Here is an 18,556-nt window from a genome sequence, read left to right as displayed (position 1 = left end):
TCTCGTGAATGACAGTATGGCTGCACTTCACCACCAAGTCTGATGGTAAGTTTAAAAGAAAATTAATTTTCAACAATAGTGAGTATACCCACTGGATTGGAGACTTGCTGTGGTGTTAAAGGTGATTATAGAGTGTGCAGTCGAGGCTAGAAAGGCGAAAAACATGAATTTATATAAAACACATATAAAGTTATACTCATCTTTACATCAAATTGCAAGTTGTAATTCATTTGGGGCATAATCATAACTTAACTGAAATACAGATTTAGAAATGAGTCAAAGTTTGATATCAACTCAAACAAACTAGTTTTTTCTTTAAAGCCTTTGTTTCCCATATCAGAACACAGCGGAAGTATAAATACTTTTCTTAGTCATCACAGGAGGTGATGTGGGTGGCTTCTCTTTCTCTAAAGAAAGAAGGAAAGAGCAAAAGAAGATGAATGATTATTACTGTCATTACAAGAATGGGATATTTGTTGACTGACTTATCCTATCGAAACAATTTGATTAGTAAATCTTATGAAATCCCACAGGAACATTGTGTTAGAAAGTATATTTTTTGAAAATGAAGGATTAGAAGTAACAGCAGAAGCAGACTTGAGAACAAAACTGTAGTAGGGGAGCATCAGGAGCTTTTAACAATTAAAATTTACGTTGATGTCAGTTGGAATAAAATGTCACTAACCCCTTAATATATAATGACAAATTGGCTCCAAATGCTTTCTTTCACGAAGTAAGTGATGTATTGGTTAACATGACCTACACATATTACGTATTGCTCTCTGTCTCAAGTTATATTGGAATGCTCTGCACTTGAAGTTGTACTTCAGTGAAGGCATCGTTTGTATTTTATTTCATGCTTTCCCTCTTTTTCTCTGCCCAGCTTGGAGTGCCTAATTACGCTCACGCTGCAATGCTCAGCACAACAACACTACATTTTGGAGAGTGCAGACTGACATGCTCTCTCCTCCATAACTGTGATGTCAGCTTACCTGCAGTTTGCAAGCCAGGCTCACACAGACATGGGTCAGAGGAAGACACGTTGTGCAACCTGAGTGGCGGAATTGTCAGTACTACATTGACAAATACTATCACTCAGGCTGCCAGAAACCCCCCCCATCCCTGGTTAATGCTAGACCCAATTTCGCATCACCTTGTGTGGCTGCCAGCCACAGTCGGCACAGGGACAGTCCGGACTCAATTCCAGATAGAAGGACTCATTCCAAAGATTGGGCAGTGCCTTAACAGTGCCTTAGCAGGTGCCACCAAGCTGCCCAGTGATGAGTTAAGTTTGAGGGTGACCTAAAAAAAACTAGTTACAACCCAAACGAACTACTCTAAGGATCTGTTACCTAGTACACCTTATAAATTCAGACCAACAGAAGTTTCAGTACTTTTTTTAGTCATCACAGCAAGTGGTGAGGTTGTCTTCTTATCTACAGAGAAAGAAAAAAAAGGGTTTTTTGTTACTGTAATTACAGTAAGTGTGTATAGTGTGTGTATAGACAGCAACCTCATCTAGAAGTACTTGATTAGTGAACCTAAATTTTATTTGGAGCTTAAAAAAGAGAAATATCTGTAAGCCATAATATTATCTTTGACTGTGCTGGAAAATAATGTAATATTTTTTAAATTAATATGTTTTGGAAGTAATTGCCTATTGGCTGGGGCTGTTGGCTGAATGGCCAACAAAGCCATCATATAAACTCATAGATCAAGTTAAAGCTTTATTGGCAATTTGAAATAAGTGCATTAAAATTGTTTCTCACAAAAGTTCATCAAAAAATGAACGTAATATGGTTGTTAGGTGGCTATGTATATTTCATGAGTATTACAGGATGTTTGCTTTTGTTTAGACTTTGGAACATAATTAATTTATTCACAATACCTCCATATTCCCTGAGAATCACTCAGGGAGTTCACTGACAATATTAGTTTCTTCCCCATTTTTTAAGGAACAAGGACTGCACTGCCCACAGTAAAACTATCAGTTTGTGCTGGGAGGTCGGAGACCGTGTGGAGGTCACATGACTATTTGAACTATGAGTGCAGAAACTGCTGTAAGTCACACATTCCAGTGGAAAATGTTGACTGGCCAAATGTAGTAACATTTCTGCTGTGATATTGTGAAACATCTCATACAATAATTGTGTCCTGTCTGTGCAAATTAAAAGCATGCTAGCCCTGAACCAACTTGCAGCAATGATACTGCCCTACAAATCAATACCCATCCAAATTGGGAGAGCAAATACAGAAAACTTTTTTTTCCTATATAATGAATAATAGTTTATTGTGATGCTGAAATCTTCTAATCCAAACCCATGTAAGATTCTTCAAATAGAAAGCACATATACAATATAAACGTATGTACCTGCTTCAGAAAAGGTTGATGTCCCTGGAGAGAGTCCTAATGAAATAGGTTGTGAGTGAGATTTACATTTTGAAACATTGCATAAAAAAGGCAAATAATGACTGACAAACTTCTCATGACACACAGACCAGTTCTTTTAACCTTATGGCTGTATTTTACTAACTGTATGTACAGAGAATTACTCACCTTCTATTTTTCTTTTGTCACTGCGTGGGGAAGGAGAGCGGGGGTCTGTGGGGACAGAGTAATCGCAGTTCACTTCTGTCGCCCCCACAGACTGCAGACCCTGCTTCAGGTCATCCCGTTTCACAACAAAGAAACAGAATTGATTTTTGGTCCATGTACTTCTGAATGGCTCAGATGAGTCTCCAATGTACAGGTTACAGGTGACATTAGTGCCAGATGGGAGGTGTTTCAGCCTTATCTGACAGACCAGGTCCACCTCCCCACCACTGTTCTGCACAGAAATCTCTGGTTTCTTTAGGTCTATGAAAAGAGAACGCACACGTCACAGAGCAGAAATACTAAACTGCATAAAATCCTAAAAGGTGTGTTAATATCAGGCCTTAACAAATAATATTTACAGTATTAAGAGAGCAGCGTCTCCCTGCCTAAAGTGGTATACATATATCAACAAGTAAAATATTACTTTTATTACCATTTCATTACACATATACTATGTATTTATACCATTTCAAAACTTTTGTGTATAGTTACAAATTGTTTCTTACCGATATACAAAGAACCAACAGAAATGCGGGAAGCCTCTTGAGACCATGCACACAGAATCTTTTGCCACAGAAATCCAGTCAAAGTTAAAGCTTAACAAGCTACAATTCCCTGTCTTTGCAAATATGTTTAATGTCAAAACAATCAAAAATCAAAATACATGCTGCATTCGCATAATTATAGTGCTCCCCACTTTCTCTACCTTTTACCACAAAAACAGATTTAAATCAAATTGTTATCTGTCATTGAACACATTACTGTTATGTAAAGCTAATGTATTAATACTAACTATAGTACATACTAAAACTCAAACAATAGCTATAATTTAAAGATGATTAATGCTGTTATCTGTCATTCAAGAAGTTATTGCATTTCCACATGTAATGTTTTCTATTAATGTCAATGTCTGAAGTAGAAAGAGGCCCAGTCAGGCTTTTTTGTGAAATCATGAATGGTCTTTGAATGCGATGAACCCTTAGTTCTAAGTCCTGTTGATGAAAAGTTTGTACAAAAATTTCCTGAGACCCTATCAGTGGTTTCAGACCGCATGCAGCAGTTTCCTGAGAAATACCATTTGAGTCTGCTGCAAGGTGCCGTACATACACACCAAAATTAAAATACAATAGAATGAGAATATGTATTGTAGTGTACCATTGCTAATTGTAAATTTGAGAGGATGATAACAATAAAACATTCTTATTTCTCCTTCTTCTGTCTTACAGTATTCTCTGTCTGTCTATCTACAGCCATTAAAAATCAGAACATCTATACAGTACATGTTTCAGTTAAATGTTAAAGACAGGATTGACTACAAAAAAAGCTGAAATATAGTAATTAATATATCCTCATGAGAAAATATATGCTTTTTGTGATTAAGACCAGCGACTCATATCCTCTGCAGGGAACAGATATGAATTGCCGGGTCATAGGAGGATATGTCATATATCCTCCTACGATCTTAAATGGACCAGCATATATTTAATGATTTAGCTTTGCACACAGATCATAGTAACATAAAGCACCAAAGAATCCCTTTGCTTGACCTAATAACTAGGACAACATATTGAACCATCTCACTAATTTGGCTGCAGATACCAGAAGGGTAATATGATAAATTTTGATAACGCTATTTGTGGCTTTTATACTGACCTTCAGCATCGGTATGCAGTATGAAATCTGGCAAACATAAGGCAAATGAAACAAATTAAAGTTTGATCAAAACAGTCCTCCAGATATTTATTGTTAGCTTTATCTGACATACCATGATCAGCCTGAAATGTGAATATTTGTAAAAATCTACATAAAGAAATGTGATTAGTTTAGATGAACAAAAGAAACTGGAAATAAACACATTGTCACAAAGACACAAAGAACTAGAAGAAAATAACTGCTGAAGATCTGTCGCTGCTGGCCACTGTGACAGACAGAGAACGCAGGAAGAGAAAGAGGAACAAGAAAAGAGAGAAATACTTGTTTCACTCACAGTCCAGCTGGATGGCAAAGGCCAGCAGCAGAGTGGTGTAGAACTGGGACTGCATTTCAAAGAGGAGGAACACAACAGTGAGCAAAAAGAAAGAAGAGCAGATACTTGTCTCAGACCGATCGTGTGAATACGGAAATACATTTTGTGGTGGGACAAGAAACCACAGCCAGTTGCAAGTTGCAAGCCATTTATGTACCTTTTAGGTGTGGGAACTAGGCTTGTAACTCAACAGGTTGTGCGTTTGAATCCCACCTGGGACTCTGCCATTTTATATAGCGAAGTACTGAGCCTAAATTGGTTGAGTAATATATCCAGCCATGTATATGGATTGTATGTAGTAATGTGATCTAGGAAAGTCACTCTGGATAAGAGCATCTGCTGAATTGTAATTGTAAGTAAACCCTCAAATGGCGGCAAAAAAACTCCTCAATGAGAAGAAATCTCGAGAGGAACCCTGCTATTGAGGGGGAGCACATCCTCCGCTGGCCAGCCTGGTATAAAGACAGCAAATAAACTGGGTTAAGCAGGTTACAGATGAGATGTAAGCTAACAGGAATGATAGAAGAGCAAATGGTATAGCTCAGAACAGTGCAGTTTAGAGGATCCGGATGATGGATATGGAACTCCAGACAGTGGCAAGACCAGGGCAAGGGAGGAACAGGGTTGAAACAGTCCATGACCATGGAGCGAAGGACAGGACTGGAACGATCTTTGAACTCAGGGGATAAGGGGCGGGAGCCCCATGGAAAGAGAAACCGTAAGGTCAAAGCCCACTGACAGCTTCTCATTAGGGGCCTGTGGGGCCAGGCGCCACCAGCAGATGGCAGTATAGTGCAAGCTGCATGTATCTCTGTCTGCACCATAAATGAAAGAACTGTAGTGGAGATTTTGCCTGACAATGAAAGAGGAAAAAAGATGACCGGTCATTTTAGTATATGGAAAATTTCCGCTCGTAGCCTCAGAGGATAGCAAGACAGCTAGCTAACACATTTGCACTGCAAGAATTCATCAGGTGGATTATTTGTTGTCGGGGAGCTTTAGCACTTGAACCTTGTTATGCTTCATATGAGTATAGTTTGGCTAGTTATAGTTTGTGCCTGTTGGCGTTCATCACTGAATGTGTTAATGTATGTGTGGGTGTGTGCTTATTTTACGTTGCTCTGGATTAGAGCACCAGCATATTAAAATGTAAAAAAATAATGGCACACTATTATTTTGATGCTTAAATCACTGCTGCTAATGCCTTTTCTTTATGTCGAAATCAGTCATTATATGCCATATGTTTGCCAGCAGTCATATGAGCCTGTACCCTTCCCATGCCAAACTGCTGAAGCTAAGCAGCTGTGGGTTTACTTAGGGCTTGCATGCGGGCCTCCAGGGAAATGGAAATGTCTGCTGGAAAGGTGTTGGTAGTCCTGTGGGGACCTAATATAAATTCAATGGTGCAACATGGTGTTGGGTGAGGTTACCCTCCTTTAGATGAAACAATAAGTCACCATCCAGACTGAAAATAGTAGATGTGATAACCCTGGAGTCCTGCTCAAATCCCCAAAAACTGGTTCTCTGGCAACCAAATGATCCCCTACATCTGACTTGCTAAACAATCCCTTGCATTCCCAATTTGATTATCTGTCTTCACTGCAAAAGAGCACAGAGTTCTGATTTGACGCACAAGATTAAATAAATGAGTAAACTTGCAGCCCTTTTTCCAACAAATATTGTGTGTATTTTTTATGACGAGCTTTGTCTTTTTTTTCAATTTATGCTATACAAGAGACAAAAATAATGGACAAAAGAACAAAATAAGAACAGTATTATTTTAAACAAACCAACTTGGGTAGTTCACAACAGTGCTTGTAATAAATATGAAATTGAGAGCATGCATTGTTTAATGGATGAAAACAAGTTAGAAATAACATTGCAGAAATACAGACTGCAGTAGTAAATATTTAAGAGTACTCTTTATTTTAAGTTAAAACAGCATGTCATTATGTGACTATGTATGTATGTTATGTTGTTTATAAATATACATGTTCTGTATTTGTGTGGTTTTATGTATATTTTTATTTATTAGGTATGTGTACTGTATATTTGTAGAGGTAAACAGGCTAATCGCTCATGTCTCAGCACAATGTCTCCACAAACTGTCCGGTGTTCTCACTCCCTCTCCTCTTCCTGCCTGCAGCATCTGAAACAAAACATTTATGTAAATGAAATTAGTCAACTAATATATGCACTTGCATAGGGAGGGATTAAATCCAAAGATAAACCAGCAGCACAATTTCAGAAAGTGATTTTTTTTTTTTTTTTTTTTACACAACACAATACAACATTTACCATAAGAGCCAACAATGGATACATTCTTAAGCATATAAAAAGGCTTCAGTTGCTGAAATTTGATTCATCAGCAGTACTGACTATGCAGCCATCATCTAATCACATTATCAGTCTCCCTGAAGTGCGTGCTGCCAGTCGCTGCTTTCATTCTGTATTCCACCAGCTGAACTTAAATTTCAGCAGAACAGTGCATTTCATACACAGCTGGTATAGGCAGACCACACATGCCTGACCAAACAGAGCAGTCACTCCTGTGCATGAGATGGGCACTACCATGGCAACTGAAAGTCTGGCTCCTGTGGCAGAAGTATGACCATATATGAACTGCCCTGCTGGGCCACCAGCCCTCCCACAATCATGAATCAGCATCAGTCAGGATGTCAATAAATGTTACCTGTAGCTGAACATGGTAAAAATGTACAGTATGTTCTCCTCCTGTAAAGTGCTCTACTGGAAGTAAATGAATTTATGATTCATCAAAGCAACCAGAATTACGTAATGAAAATAAACTATTTTGGGCCCTGCAGAAAAACTAAAAACTCTCAATTAAAAAACAAAACAAAAAGGAATATAGTTTGAACCTTCCCATTGAAAATAATTGCTTTACAAAGTTACTTATTGAAATAAAGCTCCTGTCGCCTGCATGTAGCCAATATTGTCCACTTTTCTCCATAAGCAAATGTCAATGGCAGGACTGGTCAAAACATCCTTAAGAGCTTTACTGTCACATACAGGAGGATAGGACCCAGACACGGAGTGGAAAAAACACAGGAACTTAAGGAGTTTAAACAAAGACATTTACTACACAAAAAAAAAAAAAAAAAATGAAGAAAATCCAAAAGTCCAAAAACACAGAACAGAACGCACAGACACAGACACAGACACAAGCAGGTCACACCACAGGCGGGCAGAAACACACATGAAACAAAAGGAACCAGCACCCGATTCAAGAAACGAAGAACTTAAATAGACAAAGGTAACAAGACACAGGTGAACTCAAAGAACAATCAAACCAGAAAAGGAGGGGATAACAAGACACAGGTGGGAACAATGTTAGAATAATTAAAACCAATAATACAATTAACACAGAGAACGAAGAACGAGAACGAACTGAAACACAAAACTGAAGTGCCGCCATCTGGCGGCCAAAATATAATGGTGTGGGGGGTGTTAGAGAACCAGAAGCGACTAATATAGGGGAACGAAAAGCTAACGCTACCGGAAGCGTTTAGCCACAAGGTCCCGAAGGACAAAGGGAAAGGGAAAGGGAACACCCACAAGTAAAACACAAAACAAATAAGATCCTAGGGAGAGTAACTCCCGCACACAAAGGATCAAAAACAAGAACCAAAAAAAACACGGAGTAAAAAGCCACTCCGAAGGACCACCTTGTCCAGCCGTAAAACTGGCTTGTGAAACCAAAAGCGACCCGTAAAAACCAGGGCGAAAAAAGAAGAGGACCAGTGGTACAGAGGCGGGCTCTGGTACCAAACCCAAAACTGGTCTTAAAAGAAAAGACAACTGAGTCGCAAAACTTACTCAGCGAAAGAAAAACGCAAACAAAATACACACCAGGGAAAACGTCCCAATACCCACCGGCTCACACGAGCTCAAAAGAAAAGTAAGAATACTCTTAAGGCGTCAGAATGCGCACACAGCGCTAAGAGACAGAATCGCCTTAACCCAGGACACAGAACCAACCCACAACACAATTCTGTAATTCGTCCAATGAGCACCTATACCAATGTCGTACCGGCTTTGTGATAATAAGGTTTTACACAGAAGCGCAGATGGATGTTCTGGCAGTGCTTATAAAGGCACCTCCCCAGGTGAAAACAATTGAGAACTCAGACACCTGGAACACATTAAGAAATTCTCAAAGGCCAGGTGCCCTCTAGTGGCAGCACAAGGCCACTACACCCCAGAACCATGACACAAAAGGGGAAAAACAGAAACAGAAAATACAGAACCATGACATTTACAAACTTTTCATTGCTGTGTAACACATTCATAGTCACTATATCAACATTATTACATTCGTACTTTTAACCAAAACAGAATGTAATGGTAATTTAATGTATAATGTGGGTGGTAACTGCACAATATATAAAAGCATATTGAATGACTATGTTTTTTTAATCAACATTTATGCAGTAGTTATGTTGTGCTTATGAATATTTGATGCAGGTTTTACATAAAGACTTTCTTTGTATGATTCAAATTAGATGTCTGATTAAAAAGTACATTTCTATTGGCTGATGATGGGTGGACAGTTGAGGCACAGACCTGTGGTTGGTGTGTGGGAGATGAAGTATTCTATGAGTATTCCAATAGCAGCCAAGAGGACCAGAGCACTGAGGATGTGTCGCCACAGAAACCTGGCTGAATCTGAGAAAGGAAAGAAAAGGAAAGGAACAGATCAGCAAACAGTACTGACAATTACAATCTGGACCACACACAAAATTTGTACTTTCTGTCTTCATTAAATGTGTTTCATTAGTGAAAGATAGTTTAAATAGAACAAGAGAAGTAAGAGTCTATGAAGAAGTAACAGAGTAACATTGACAAATGAAGCACAGTTACCATAGCATTTTTACTGTATGCGAGCTTGACATTGTATCCTATGTTCACAATATACTGGCAGCTCATTTTAATGTTGGTTTCTGCACTGTGACTCCCCCTGAGCAGCTCGGACCCAGTGACAGACTGAAAGGGTCTCAGTCAGCTGTCTCCCCTCTGTGTATAAATAACACTGAGACTCAGAGGGAGGCAGATCAGTTCCCTGGATCAGCTCCCTCCCGGTCACAGTGAAGCGATATCGGTTCCCCCCATGCACCCCTGTCCTGAGGGGTGTGTCTTTTGTGTCTGTACAGCCTCCTTACGATTCCTTACTTGGTTCTGTGGTCGATACCGTGCGCTGTTCTGTGGTCGGTACCGTGCGTGGTTCTGTGGGCGGTTCTGTGGGCGGTTCTATGGGTGGTTCTGTGGGCGGTTCTGCAGTTTGCTGAGCAGGGGTCTGTGGAGGTTGTGACGTTACTTTCCCACCTGCAGAGAAACGAAATGTCTTCATATAGTTTAAATGAAATGAAGTGGACTACACTGTTGAATCTGTTGCTCTCTCTACTGCAGTGCATGAATGGTCTTTGGATGCTATGAACTTGTAGTTCTAAGTCGCGTTAAAATAAAGTCAACACAAAATTGCAAATTACACAATTTCTTGAGACTCTTGGTTTCAGATAACATTCAAGAGTCTATGAAGACGTAACAGAGTAATACTGACATATGAAGCACTGTTACCATAGAATCTTCACTGTATAGGAACTTGACATTGTATCCTATGTTCTCAATATACTGGCAGCTCATTCTAATCTTGATTTCTGCACTGACTCCTTCCTCTGAGCAGCTCAAACCCAGCGACAAACCGTTCACAGACTGAAAGAGTCTCAGTCAGCTGTCTCCCCTCTGTGTATAAATAACACTGAGACTCAGAGGGAGGCAGATCAGTTCCCTGGATCAGCTCCCTCCCGGTCACAGTGAAGCGATATCGGTTCCCCTCGTGCACCTCTGTCTGTAGGGGTGTATCCTGTGTGTCTCTGTACAGCCTCCAGCTCATTGCTCGCACTGTGCTCTCAGCTGTGCAGCTAACGCTAATGGGGCCGGATGTGGTAACTCATGCTGACCACCGCTTCGAGCAGTTTCGCTTGACCTCACCCCATACAGACAAGAAATAAACTAACACTCACATTAGAAGTGTGGATCAATGCTGAGAGCAAATTTTGCTTGGATACCCCTCCAGTTTTTGTGGTTTAATAAGTAAACTCTGCTATTGAATTTTATATTTAAACTACTTGACCTGAGTGCTTCATTGAGATAGAAGGACTCCTACAGTGGACACCTGTAACACCGAAAATCAAAGGACTTTTGTGATAAATTTGGATAATGCTATTTGTGGATTGATGCACAATTAATAAATCTTATGTAGTAGTTGATGCATAACATCCAATTATAATGACTGAGGAGCAAAATACAATACAATACAATTTGGTCCTTTGTTCTTCCACTGTGGTCCTTGATCTTAGCTTCAGCACAGTCACTCAGTTTAGAGGAGGAGGATGCAGGCTGCTCTAACTCCCCCAGGAAGGTGAGGGGCTTGAGACGCGGTGGATGGAAGACCCAGGCAGAGCAAGTGCTAGCGGGGCGCCAGACTGGGGATTTTTATTTTTTATTTTTTATTTGGGGTGTAGCTTGGCTGGGCAGTGTGGCGTCAGCCGATGCTACATCCCCCGTTATCTTTCAGTTTTATTTAAGTTTTGTTGTCCTTTCTGTTGTTTGTGTGCAAGCGTGGGTTTGTTTCCCCCCCCTCTTTCGAAGGCAAAATAGGGGTTCCACGGCACGGGCCTGAGGGGTAGGGGTGCTCACTGTGTGAGTAGTGTATTGAGTGTGCAGTGCTGAGTCACCCCCTTATGCAGAGCAGTGTGCTCTTTGCTGTGTTACTGGTGTGTGTGCAGTGTGCTTACCTGTGTGTCCTGTGCTGTGGGAAAGAAGGGGGGTGGGCCGCCTTCGGGGTAACAGCAGACGTAGGGGTGATGGGCTTGGTGTCATGTGTAACAGTGTTTTCCTGAACTGTGTAAAATAACGATTGGCAACTACTTTTATTTACCTATCTGTGGGTTGTCTGTGGTGGCGTATCCTGAAAACAAGGGGAAAAAAAATTTTCAGGTGAGCAATCTCACTCTTGGCAGAAAGAACATGAACATTAATGAAATTTGGTTATATTTTAAATAATGTATTTTCACTTAGGGGATAATTTATCCACAGGGGTCAGAGCAGCAGGGCAGCTTCTTATAGTAAACAGCCTTAACTCCACTCATTCTATCTAGTGCCAAAACTATAACCTGGCATCTCATTTATGGGACATGGCAAGTGCAATGGGTTTCCAGCCATATAATAGAAAATCAGAGGACTTTTTAATATCAACAATGAATGAATAAATCTGAGTAAATAAATGGATGAATAAATCAATGAAAAAATCTTCTGTAGTCAATGTCAATGCATAACCTCCAGTTATAATGACTAAGGACCAAAATACAACAAGCGCTTGTCTTTTAAGTTGCGAATTAACTGTGCCTGTGTGGTTTATAAACTGCAGAGAGAAAAGAAGAGTACGGTACTTTGGTCCTTTGTTCTTCCACTCTGGTCCTTGTTCTTAGCTTCAGCACAGTAACTCAGTTTAGAGTTGATGGTCTTAAACTGATAACGACAGCAGTATGTCAGAGTGGAGTCAGAGCTGCGGGGGACAGTGAAACTGACAGCTCGCTCTTCTGTTCCAGCCTGAGTGCTCTTAGTATGTGTTCTACTCCTGTTGGAGTACAGGAAGAAAATAGCTCCAGTGATGTCAGGAGGGGCTTCACAGCGAATGTGTGTCTCAGTGTGTTCTGTGGAGACTGAGATATTGGGCTTCCTCAGATCTGGAACACACAAATAATACAACATGCAGAGAAATGCATTTGCAGGGTCACACTACTGATTGTGTTTCCTGTGGCTAAATGTGCATGAGCATCCTGATGGTTTTACTTGTAGGGATCTGGCAGGAGGAGCTGGAGTGACTGAGCTGCATCCCTTACTCCATGTGCACATTGCTTGGGTTAGTTTTATATAAGTGAAACATTTGGTCTATGGGAAGCCAGAAACAGGCTTTTGGTATGACAAACATTAAAACTGGCAGTCTGTGCTTTAACCTTTATCTTCATTGTTTCATTTCAAATCCAATGTGCTGGAGTATAGAGTCAAAAAGACAAAAATTGTGTCACTGTCCAACTGCTTCCAGACTGAAATGTACACACATGCATGCACGCACACACACAATCATACAGTTCCCCAATGATTTATTTATAATTTTTCTGTCTTGCATTTCTTTTCAGAAACATTCATTTACAAATGACTATTTATTATATATTAACTGACCTTAGCACCTGCTGTCCTATTTCAGACTCTATATGTCAGAATTATGAATTCTTACCCAGCACAGTCACTGTGGAGGGGTTACTATGAAGAGCAGGTTTCCCTCCTTCCTCCAGTCTGTAGAAACATGTCATGGTGATCTCATTCCTTGCGCTGTGACTCCCACTGAGCAGCTCAGCTCCAGTGACTGAGCGCTCACAGTCTGAGCCACTGATCGGTCCTCTCTGATTAGTGATGAAAGTGCAGTGGGATGCAGGGGTAGAGTCCGGTCTCCTGCACCTCAGATTCACTGATTCCTTAATGGAAATTACTACAGGAAGCAATTGTAACTCTGCCTTTGGTGGTTTATCTGCAAAAGTTCAGTGATCCATTTAGTTTCAATCATCAGTTATGCTTGATTTTCCACTCGAGCAGCTATACTGTAGGCACTTTCATACAGCACCCGACCACAAACTTCCACTTCAGTTTTGTTTCTTTGATGGAAGTAAGATTTTCTTTGGGGCCCATTCACAATCGAATTTATAATGAATTTGTAGGAACTACAAAAGATATAGCAAGGTTAATAAAAACAAGCTGAAGTTACAGCCGAGGCACTGTAGGAGCATGTGAGAATTACAGCAATATTGGGTATATCATTTAACATGAGTGCTGAATGTATGCGCTCATCCAGTATGTTTTCAGCTGATCAAAGCAACGTAATTATATTTTGGCAAATTATGTACAGTAAAACTTGATATAAAGAGGGAATATATGAAATATTACATAACTTAAATTGATATTAGTCAAAAAATTAACTATAATTGTCATGGTCCTGTGTTCCTGTCTGCGTTTCCCCTGTTGGGCCGCCAGATGGCGGCACTTCTGTTTTGTGTCCTGCTCCCCCTGTGTTAATTGTATGATTGTTTTCAATTGTCTCATTATTGGTTCTTGATTGTCTCGTTTACCCTTCCCTCTCTGTGGCCTGATTGTTCATGGTGCCCTCCTGTGTCTCGTCAGTGTCTGTTCTATTTAAGTTTCCCCCTCCCTTGACTCAGGTGCTGGATCCTTGTGGTTATGTCAAATTGTTTGTGCGTAAGCCTCTGCCCCATTTGTTCTTGCCCATGTCTTGGTTTTCTAGTGTTTTTTTTGGAGTTTCTGCATTTCCTTTGTTCCTGTGTTCATGTCTTGGTTTTCTAGTGCTTTTTTTGGAGTTTCTGCATTTCCTCTGCCCTGCCTGTCTTTTTGAGTTCCTGTTTCATTAGATATTTTTTGAGTTTGTGTTTTTGCCCTTCGTGGCCTTCTCTGTTCCCTACTTGTTTGCCTGTCGTGTTAGTAAAGTCTTTGTTAATTTTCCCTTTTGAGTTTGTGTTTTTTTCCCCTCTGCGTTTGGGTCCCCCCTACCCGTACCGTGACAATGAACTATGTGTGCTTGTTAGGTTAAATATACTTGTCTTGCATGTTCACAGCTATGACAATTGCTTCACTAAATGGATCTGCCTACAGATGGCGCTGTAGCAGTCTATCTTTGGCTGGGTGTGAAGCACAGGGAATTGACACATTGCAGTGGTTGTCAATGCTATACGTTATAATGCCACTCATTGGTGTCAGCAATGAGTATCCAGTATTGGCTCAAAATGTGTCATGTCCTTTAATATGCTCTGGGGAAATATTAGTACAACGTTAGCATGATGTTATGTGCATGTGCACTTATGATAGTTATATTAAGGCACAGTTATGTACTTATATGTTTTGTATTTTATTGTTCCTATTCTCTCATCTACACTGACTATCTTTATGACCTTGTAAATCACTTGGGATGATCAAAGCAGTGTCATTCCTATACAGATATCATGTAAGATGTGACCACAGCAAAGTAAGAAATGTCAGTCCTTTTTAATCCAGAACCATTCTATCATGTATGCACCATATTTATAGGAATGTAAAGCACTTTAAGATCTGTGAAAACACCTTTTTATTATTGTGCTAACATAGTGCCTATCAATGACCCATTAAAATCAAATTCCCTTCCATTTAAATAACATATTTATACTGCCTAGCAATTATCTGTACGTGAGAGATTATCTTGAAAAACTCGGGCCTGAAAGGTCAATCTTTTTAATGACCAAGGCAGGAGAGGCTGAAAGTGATTCCAGTTCTTAATTAATGGCCATCAACACACTGAATGTGTTTATTATCTGGCAAATGGGAGATTTGTGCACATTCTGGTGATGCCAATCTTTTTCAAATCATTTATTAAACTTTTCAAATCATGAACTGCCTCTCTCTCTTTGTTTATAGTGTCATTCATAAATCAAAAGGAGCTTTAATGACCAAGAACACACACACAAAAAAAAAATCTTCAAGAGAATTTTGTACTGCAACAGTAAATAAGATGTGCTGTTTGGGGAAGTTATCAGGCCCACTGACATCTTCACTGTGAGCACTCTCCATCACACCAAGTCATTGCGGATGTGGTGGGTTTATTTTTGTCACAGACCAGGGTTCATATTAACTGCATTTAACCAACATTTTATTTTATGTGCAGATTTAAAATCATAAACACCCTTCAATACAGGCCTTTCTACATATTGTTTCTAGCCACACCATGATTTTGTACCCCAAAGAGGGTTTCACGCTATTTCAAGCTGATAAAAAATTTAGATTTATAATACACATAGTTAATAATTCTGTTCAAGCAAGCTTTCTCTATTTGCAATAATTGCAGTATTACTAACCTTGAGCGTCAGCATGTCCACAACGACCTGTAGTGAGCCCACCAGAAGAGGGTGATGTTAGTACAAATTTATCAGGAAATGCAGGTTTCGCATTTTGTTCAGTTTAAGATTTCTGTAATTATTTTGTCACGTCAGAAAACATGCATTTTTTTCAAAATGTAATGGAGTTGTAATTGGAGTTCGTGGTCAGTTGAATTAGGACCCGAGAAGACAAAGAGAGCATTCACTTTCCAGCAGAATGACGACGAGCAGGAGAAGAAAGGAGAGACGTGACGGCATGTTTGAGGACTGAAGTCAGAATGACAACAGGATGTGATGTTTGACTCTTTTAAATGTGATGTGAATGAGGAAGTTGGCAGTATTTTTAAACAACAGAAAAACCATGCAGCACTTCACGTAAAACTTATACTGTACCATTTCGATGCAAGAAAAGTCATGCAACTTGAAAATGCCAATAACCATTATTAAGGTTCATGTTGGCTTTCATAAAATTGTAGTGCAGAAGTTCGCATTTGTCGCGATTTCAAGTCAGATTCATCGCCAGTGAGCTCATCTAAATATCCCTGCTCTGTACCATGGTCAGCACAGTCTCACACTTAAATGATATTGATTTCTTATTAGGCTACTTGCTATAAGCATTTTCCCACCAGTGGATGAATCATGGGTACACAAGAAGTGAACAGCTTACACTGTAGTTGTAGGTTAGTGAGTGCGGAAAAGTCATGTCTTTTTGGATTTTAGCACCTGGGTCCACAATAATACACAATTATCCACGACGTATAAATGAATTTACAGATTGTGGAAGGTATCTTTCCAGTGAAATGAGTTTTGCACAGCAATATGGTGGTGGATCCACATGCGGGTGTTTATTTTCTGTTTCAGACTAACCATAGCCTACTCTCTGACCATGACACTGTCGCTTCGCACGGAGAGGTGGGTCGCGTCCCAATCTGTGTACTCGCATATCAGCGGTACGTCTACGTCCATGCACAGCTCCACTGGCGGTTCTCCCGCGACCAGCTCCCTCCCTCCTGGTCACAGTGAAGCGATATCGGTTCCCCTCGTGCACCTCTGTCCTGAGGGTTGTGTCCTGTGCTGTGTGTCTCTGTACAGCCTCCAGCCCGTTGACTTCACTGTGCAGCTAACGCTAATGGAGCCGGATGTGGTAACTCCGCTTGTGCTCACACTGACCACCGCTTCAGCGGTTTTGCTGGAACGGACAACACTAACACAGTAAATAAACTGACACTCACGTTACTGTTGTCAGTCAATGATGAGGGTGCATGCTGCACGACTCACGGGAGAGTGTGCACACATTGATTCCCTGAGGTTGCTTCTGCCCTAAAAAGGGCATGCTCTGCATCTCTGAGCAGAAGGAAACTGAATTCTCTCAGAGTCTGTGAGAGTTCAGAAGCACCAGTGGCTGGTATCATTGAAGAATAAAAAATAAAATGCATTCAGAAATTGAGAAGATGCAAAATATTTTTTAATTAAGGCATTTTGCATTGATGCCGTACACCCTACTTGTTGAGCAGAATTCTAAATAGAATTTAAATTTAGACCATTACACAATTCTTGTCACTCAGAGCCATACGTTTATCACCAGGCTCAGGGAGGATATCCAACTGCAGAGAAAGACTCAGGAAACAGAGGTGCCAATAAAAAGGCTATTACTTGGAACATGGAACACAAAACAAACAAAAGAACCAGGAGAACGCAAGGCAGTCAAACTAGATAAAAGACTAGACATGGAATAGCTAGCAGCTATACAACTACCAAACGACTACAAGGAGGGAACAAGGAGCTTAAATACACAGGGGAACAGGTGAAACTAATACAGCAACAATTAGGCACTACCAGACAGAGAAATGAGACACACTAGGGCTGGAGTAGAGGCCAAAAATGGATTCACAATTTTGTACATTTATATTTTAATGAATTAAATACATTTTACTGTGATTCATTAGAGTGCCAGAACAAGCCAAGTGAATCATGTCATGCCTCTCTGAAAAACTGCCAACTACAAATTGCATTGGAGCACAGCACCTTACATTACATTACAGGCATTTGGCAGACGCTCTTATCCAGAGCGACGTACAACAAAGTGTATAACCACAACCAGGAACAAGTATGATGAAACCCCTAGAGAGAAGTACCGGTCCAAGTGCAAGGAACAACCGCATAGTTCAACTTGGACCCTGAAGGTTAAACTGATTAACACCAACACATCGAGAACGGCAACAACGCAATCTATGGAAAAAATACAAGCAGTAGTTAAGACAGTTAATGCACCCAAGTCACCTACAAAACAGCTGCCTAGTTACAACCCTAAGCTTAGTCATTTACAGGGGGGTAGGGAGGGATGGGGAGAGGTGCAGCCTGAAGAGGTGAGTCTTCAGTCGTCGTTTGAAATGGGTCAGTGTCTCAGCTGTTCTGACCTCCACAGGGAGGTCATTCCACCATCGTGGGGCCAGAACAGACAGGAGACGTGTTCTGGAAGTGCAGGTGCGAAGAGGGGGAGGTGCTAGGCGTCCTGAGGTAGCAGAACGGAGGGATCTGGCTGGCATGTAGAGTTTGAATATCTTGGAGGTATGCTGGGGCTGATCCCTTGACTGCCTGGTATGCTAGGACCAATTTTTTAAATTTGATGCGAGCTATAAGAGGCAGCCAGTGGAGGGTAGTGAGCAGGGGAGTGATGTGGGAGTGTCTGGGGAGGTTGAAGACCAGACGAGCCGCAGCATTCTGAATGAGTTGCACGGGTCTGGTGGCAGATGCCAGTAGTCCAGGCGGGATAGAACCATTGCTTGGACCAGGAAAGTCCAATTTGTCAGGAAGGGGCGAGGGAATGGACCCAAACGCGGAGAAATACTCAAAAACCAAAGGGGTAAATCCTAACTGAGAACTTTACTTTTAAATAGAACAAAAACCAAGGGGGTCAGAAACAAAGCCACACAGGGCAAA

At 40.6% G+C, this 18,556-nt stretch overlaps 2 protein-coding genes across 2 annotated transcripts in view; both read right to left on the bottom strand.

The window, feature by feature from the left end:
- Nucleotides 1-18,556, bottom strand: part of LOC118230221 — a 249,467-nt gene that overhangs the window by 126,423 nt on the left and 104,488 nt on the right. The window contains exon 13 of the mRNA XM_035423076.1: nt 2,558-2,857. Within this exon, the coding sequence (XP_035278967.1) occupies nt 2,558-2,857 (300 nt within the window). The remainder of the gene's footprint in view (nt 1-2,557; nt 2,858-18,556) is intronic.
- LOC118222863 lies at nt 6,607-15,921 on the bottom strand. The gene is made up of 6 exons (XM_035408798.1): nt 15,823-15,921; nt 15,596-15,622; nt 12,940-13,230; nt 12,092-12,388; nt 9,207-9,308; nt 6,607-6,771 (listed from the first exon to the last, which is right to left on the bottom strand). Exons 1-6 carry the CDS (start codon nt 15,872-15,874, stop codon nt 6,707-6,709), a joined length of 834 nt encoding a protein of 277 aa, XP_035264689.1. The 5' UTR covers nt 15,875-15,921; the 3' UTR covers nt 6,607-6,706.

This window comes from Anguilla anguilla, chromosome 1 (genome assembly GCF_013347855.1).
Source record: "Anguilla anguilla isolate fAngAng1 chromosome 1, fAngAng1.pri, whole genome shotgun sequence".
NCBI lineage: Eukaryota > Metazoa > Chordata > Actinopteri > Anguilliformes > Anguillidae > Anguilla > Anguilla anguilla.
Note: the sequence above shows the minus strand (reverse complement) of the source record. Positions and strands in the feature narration are given on the sequence as shown.

Coding starts and splice junctions, on each gene's coding strand:
- LOC118222863 (XM_035408798.1), bottom strand. CDS start 15,874: ATGCCGTCACGTCTCTCCTTTCTTCTCCTGCTCGTCGTCATTCTGCTG. Junction 12,389..12,939: donor CTCCACAGTGACTGTGCTGG/GTAAGAATTCAT, acceptor TGTGTGTTCCAG/ATCTGAGGAAGCCCAATATC. Junction 6,772..9,206: donor CTCCCACACACCAACCACAG/GTCTGTGCCTCA, acceptor GTTTTGTTTCAG/ATGCTGCAGGCAGGAAGAGG.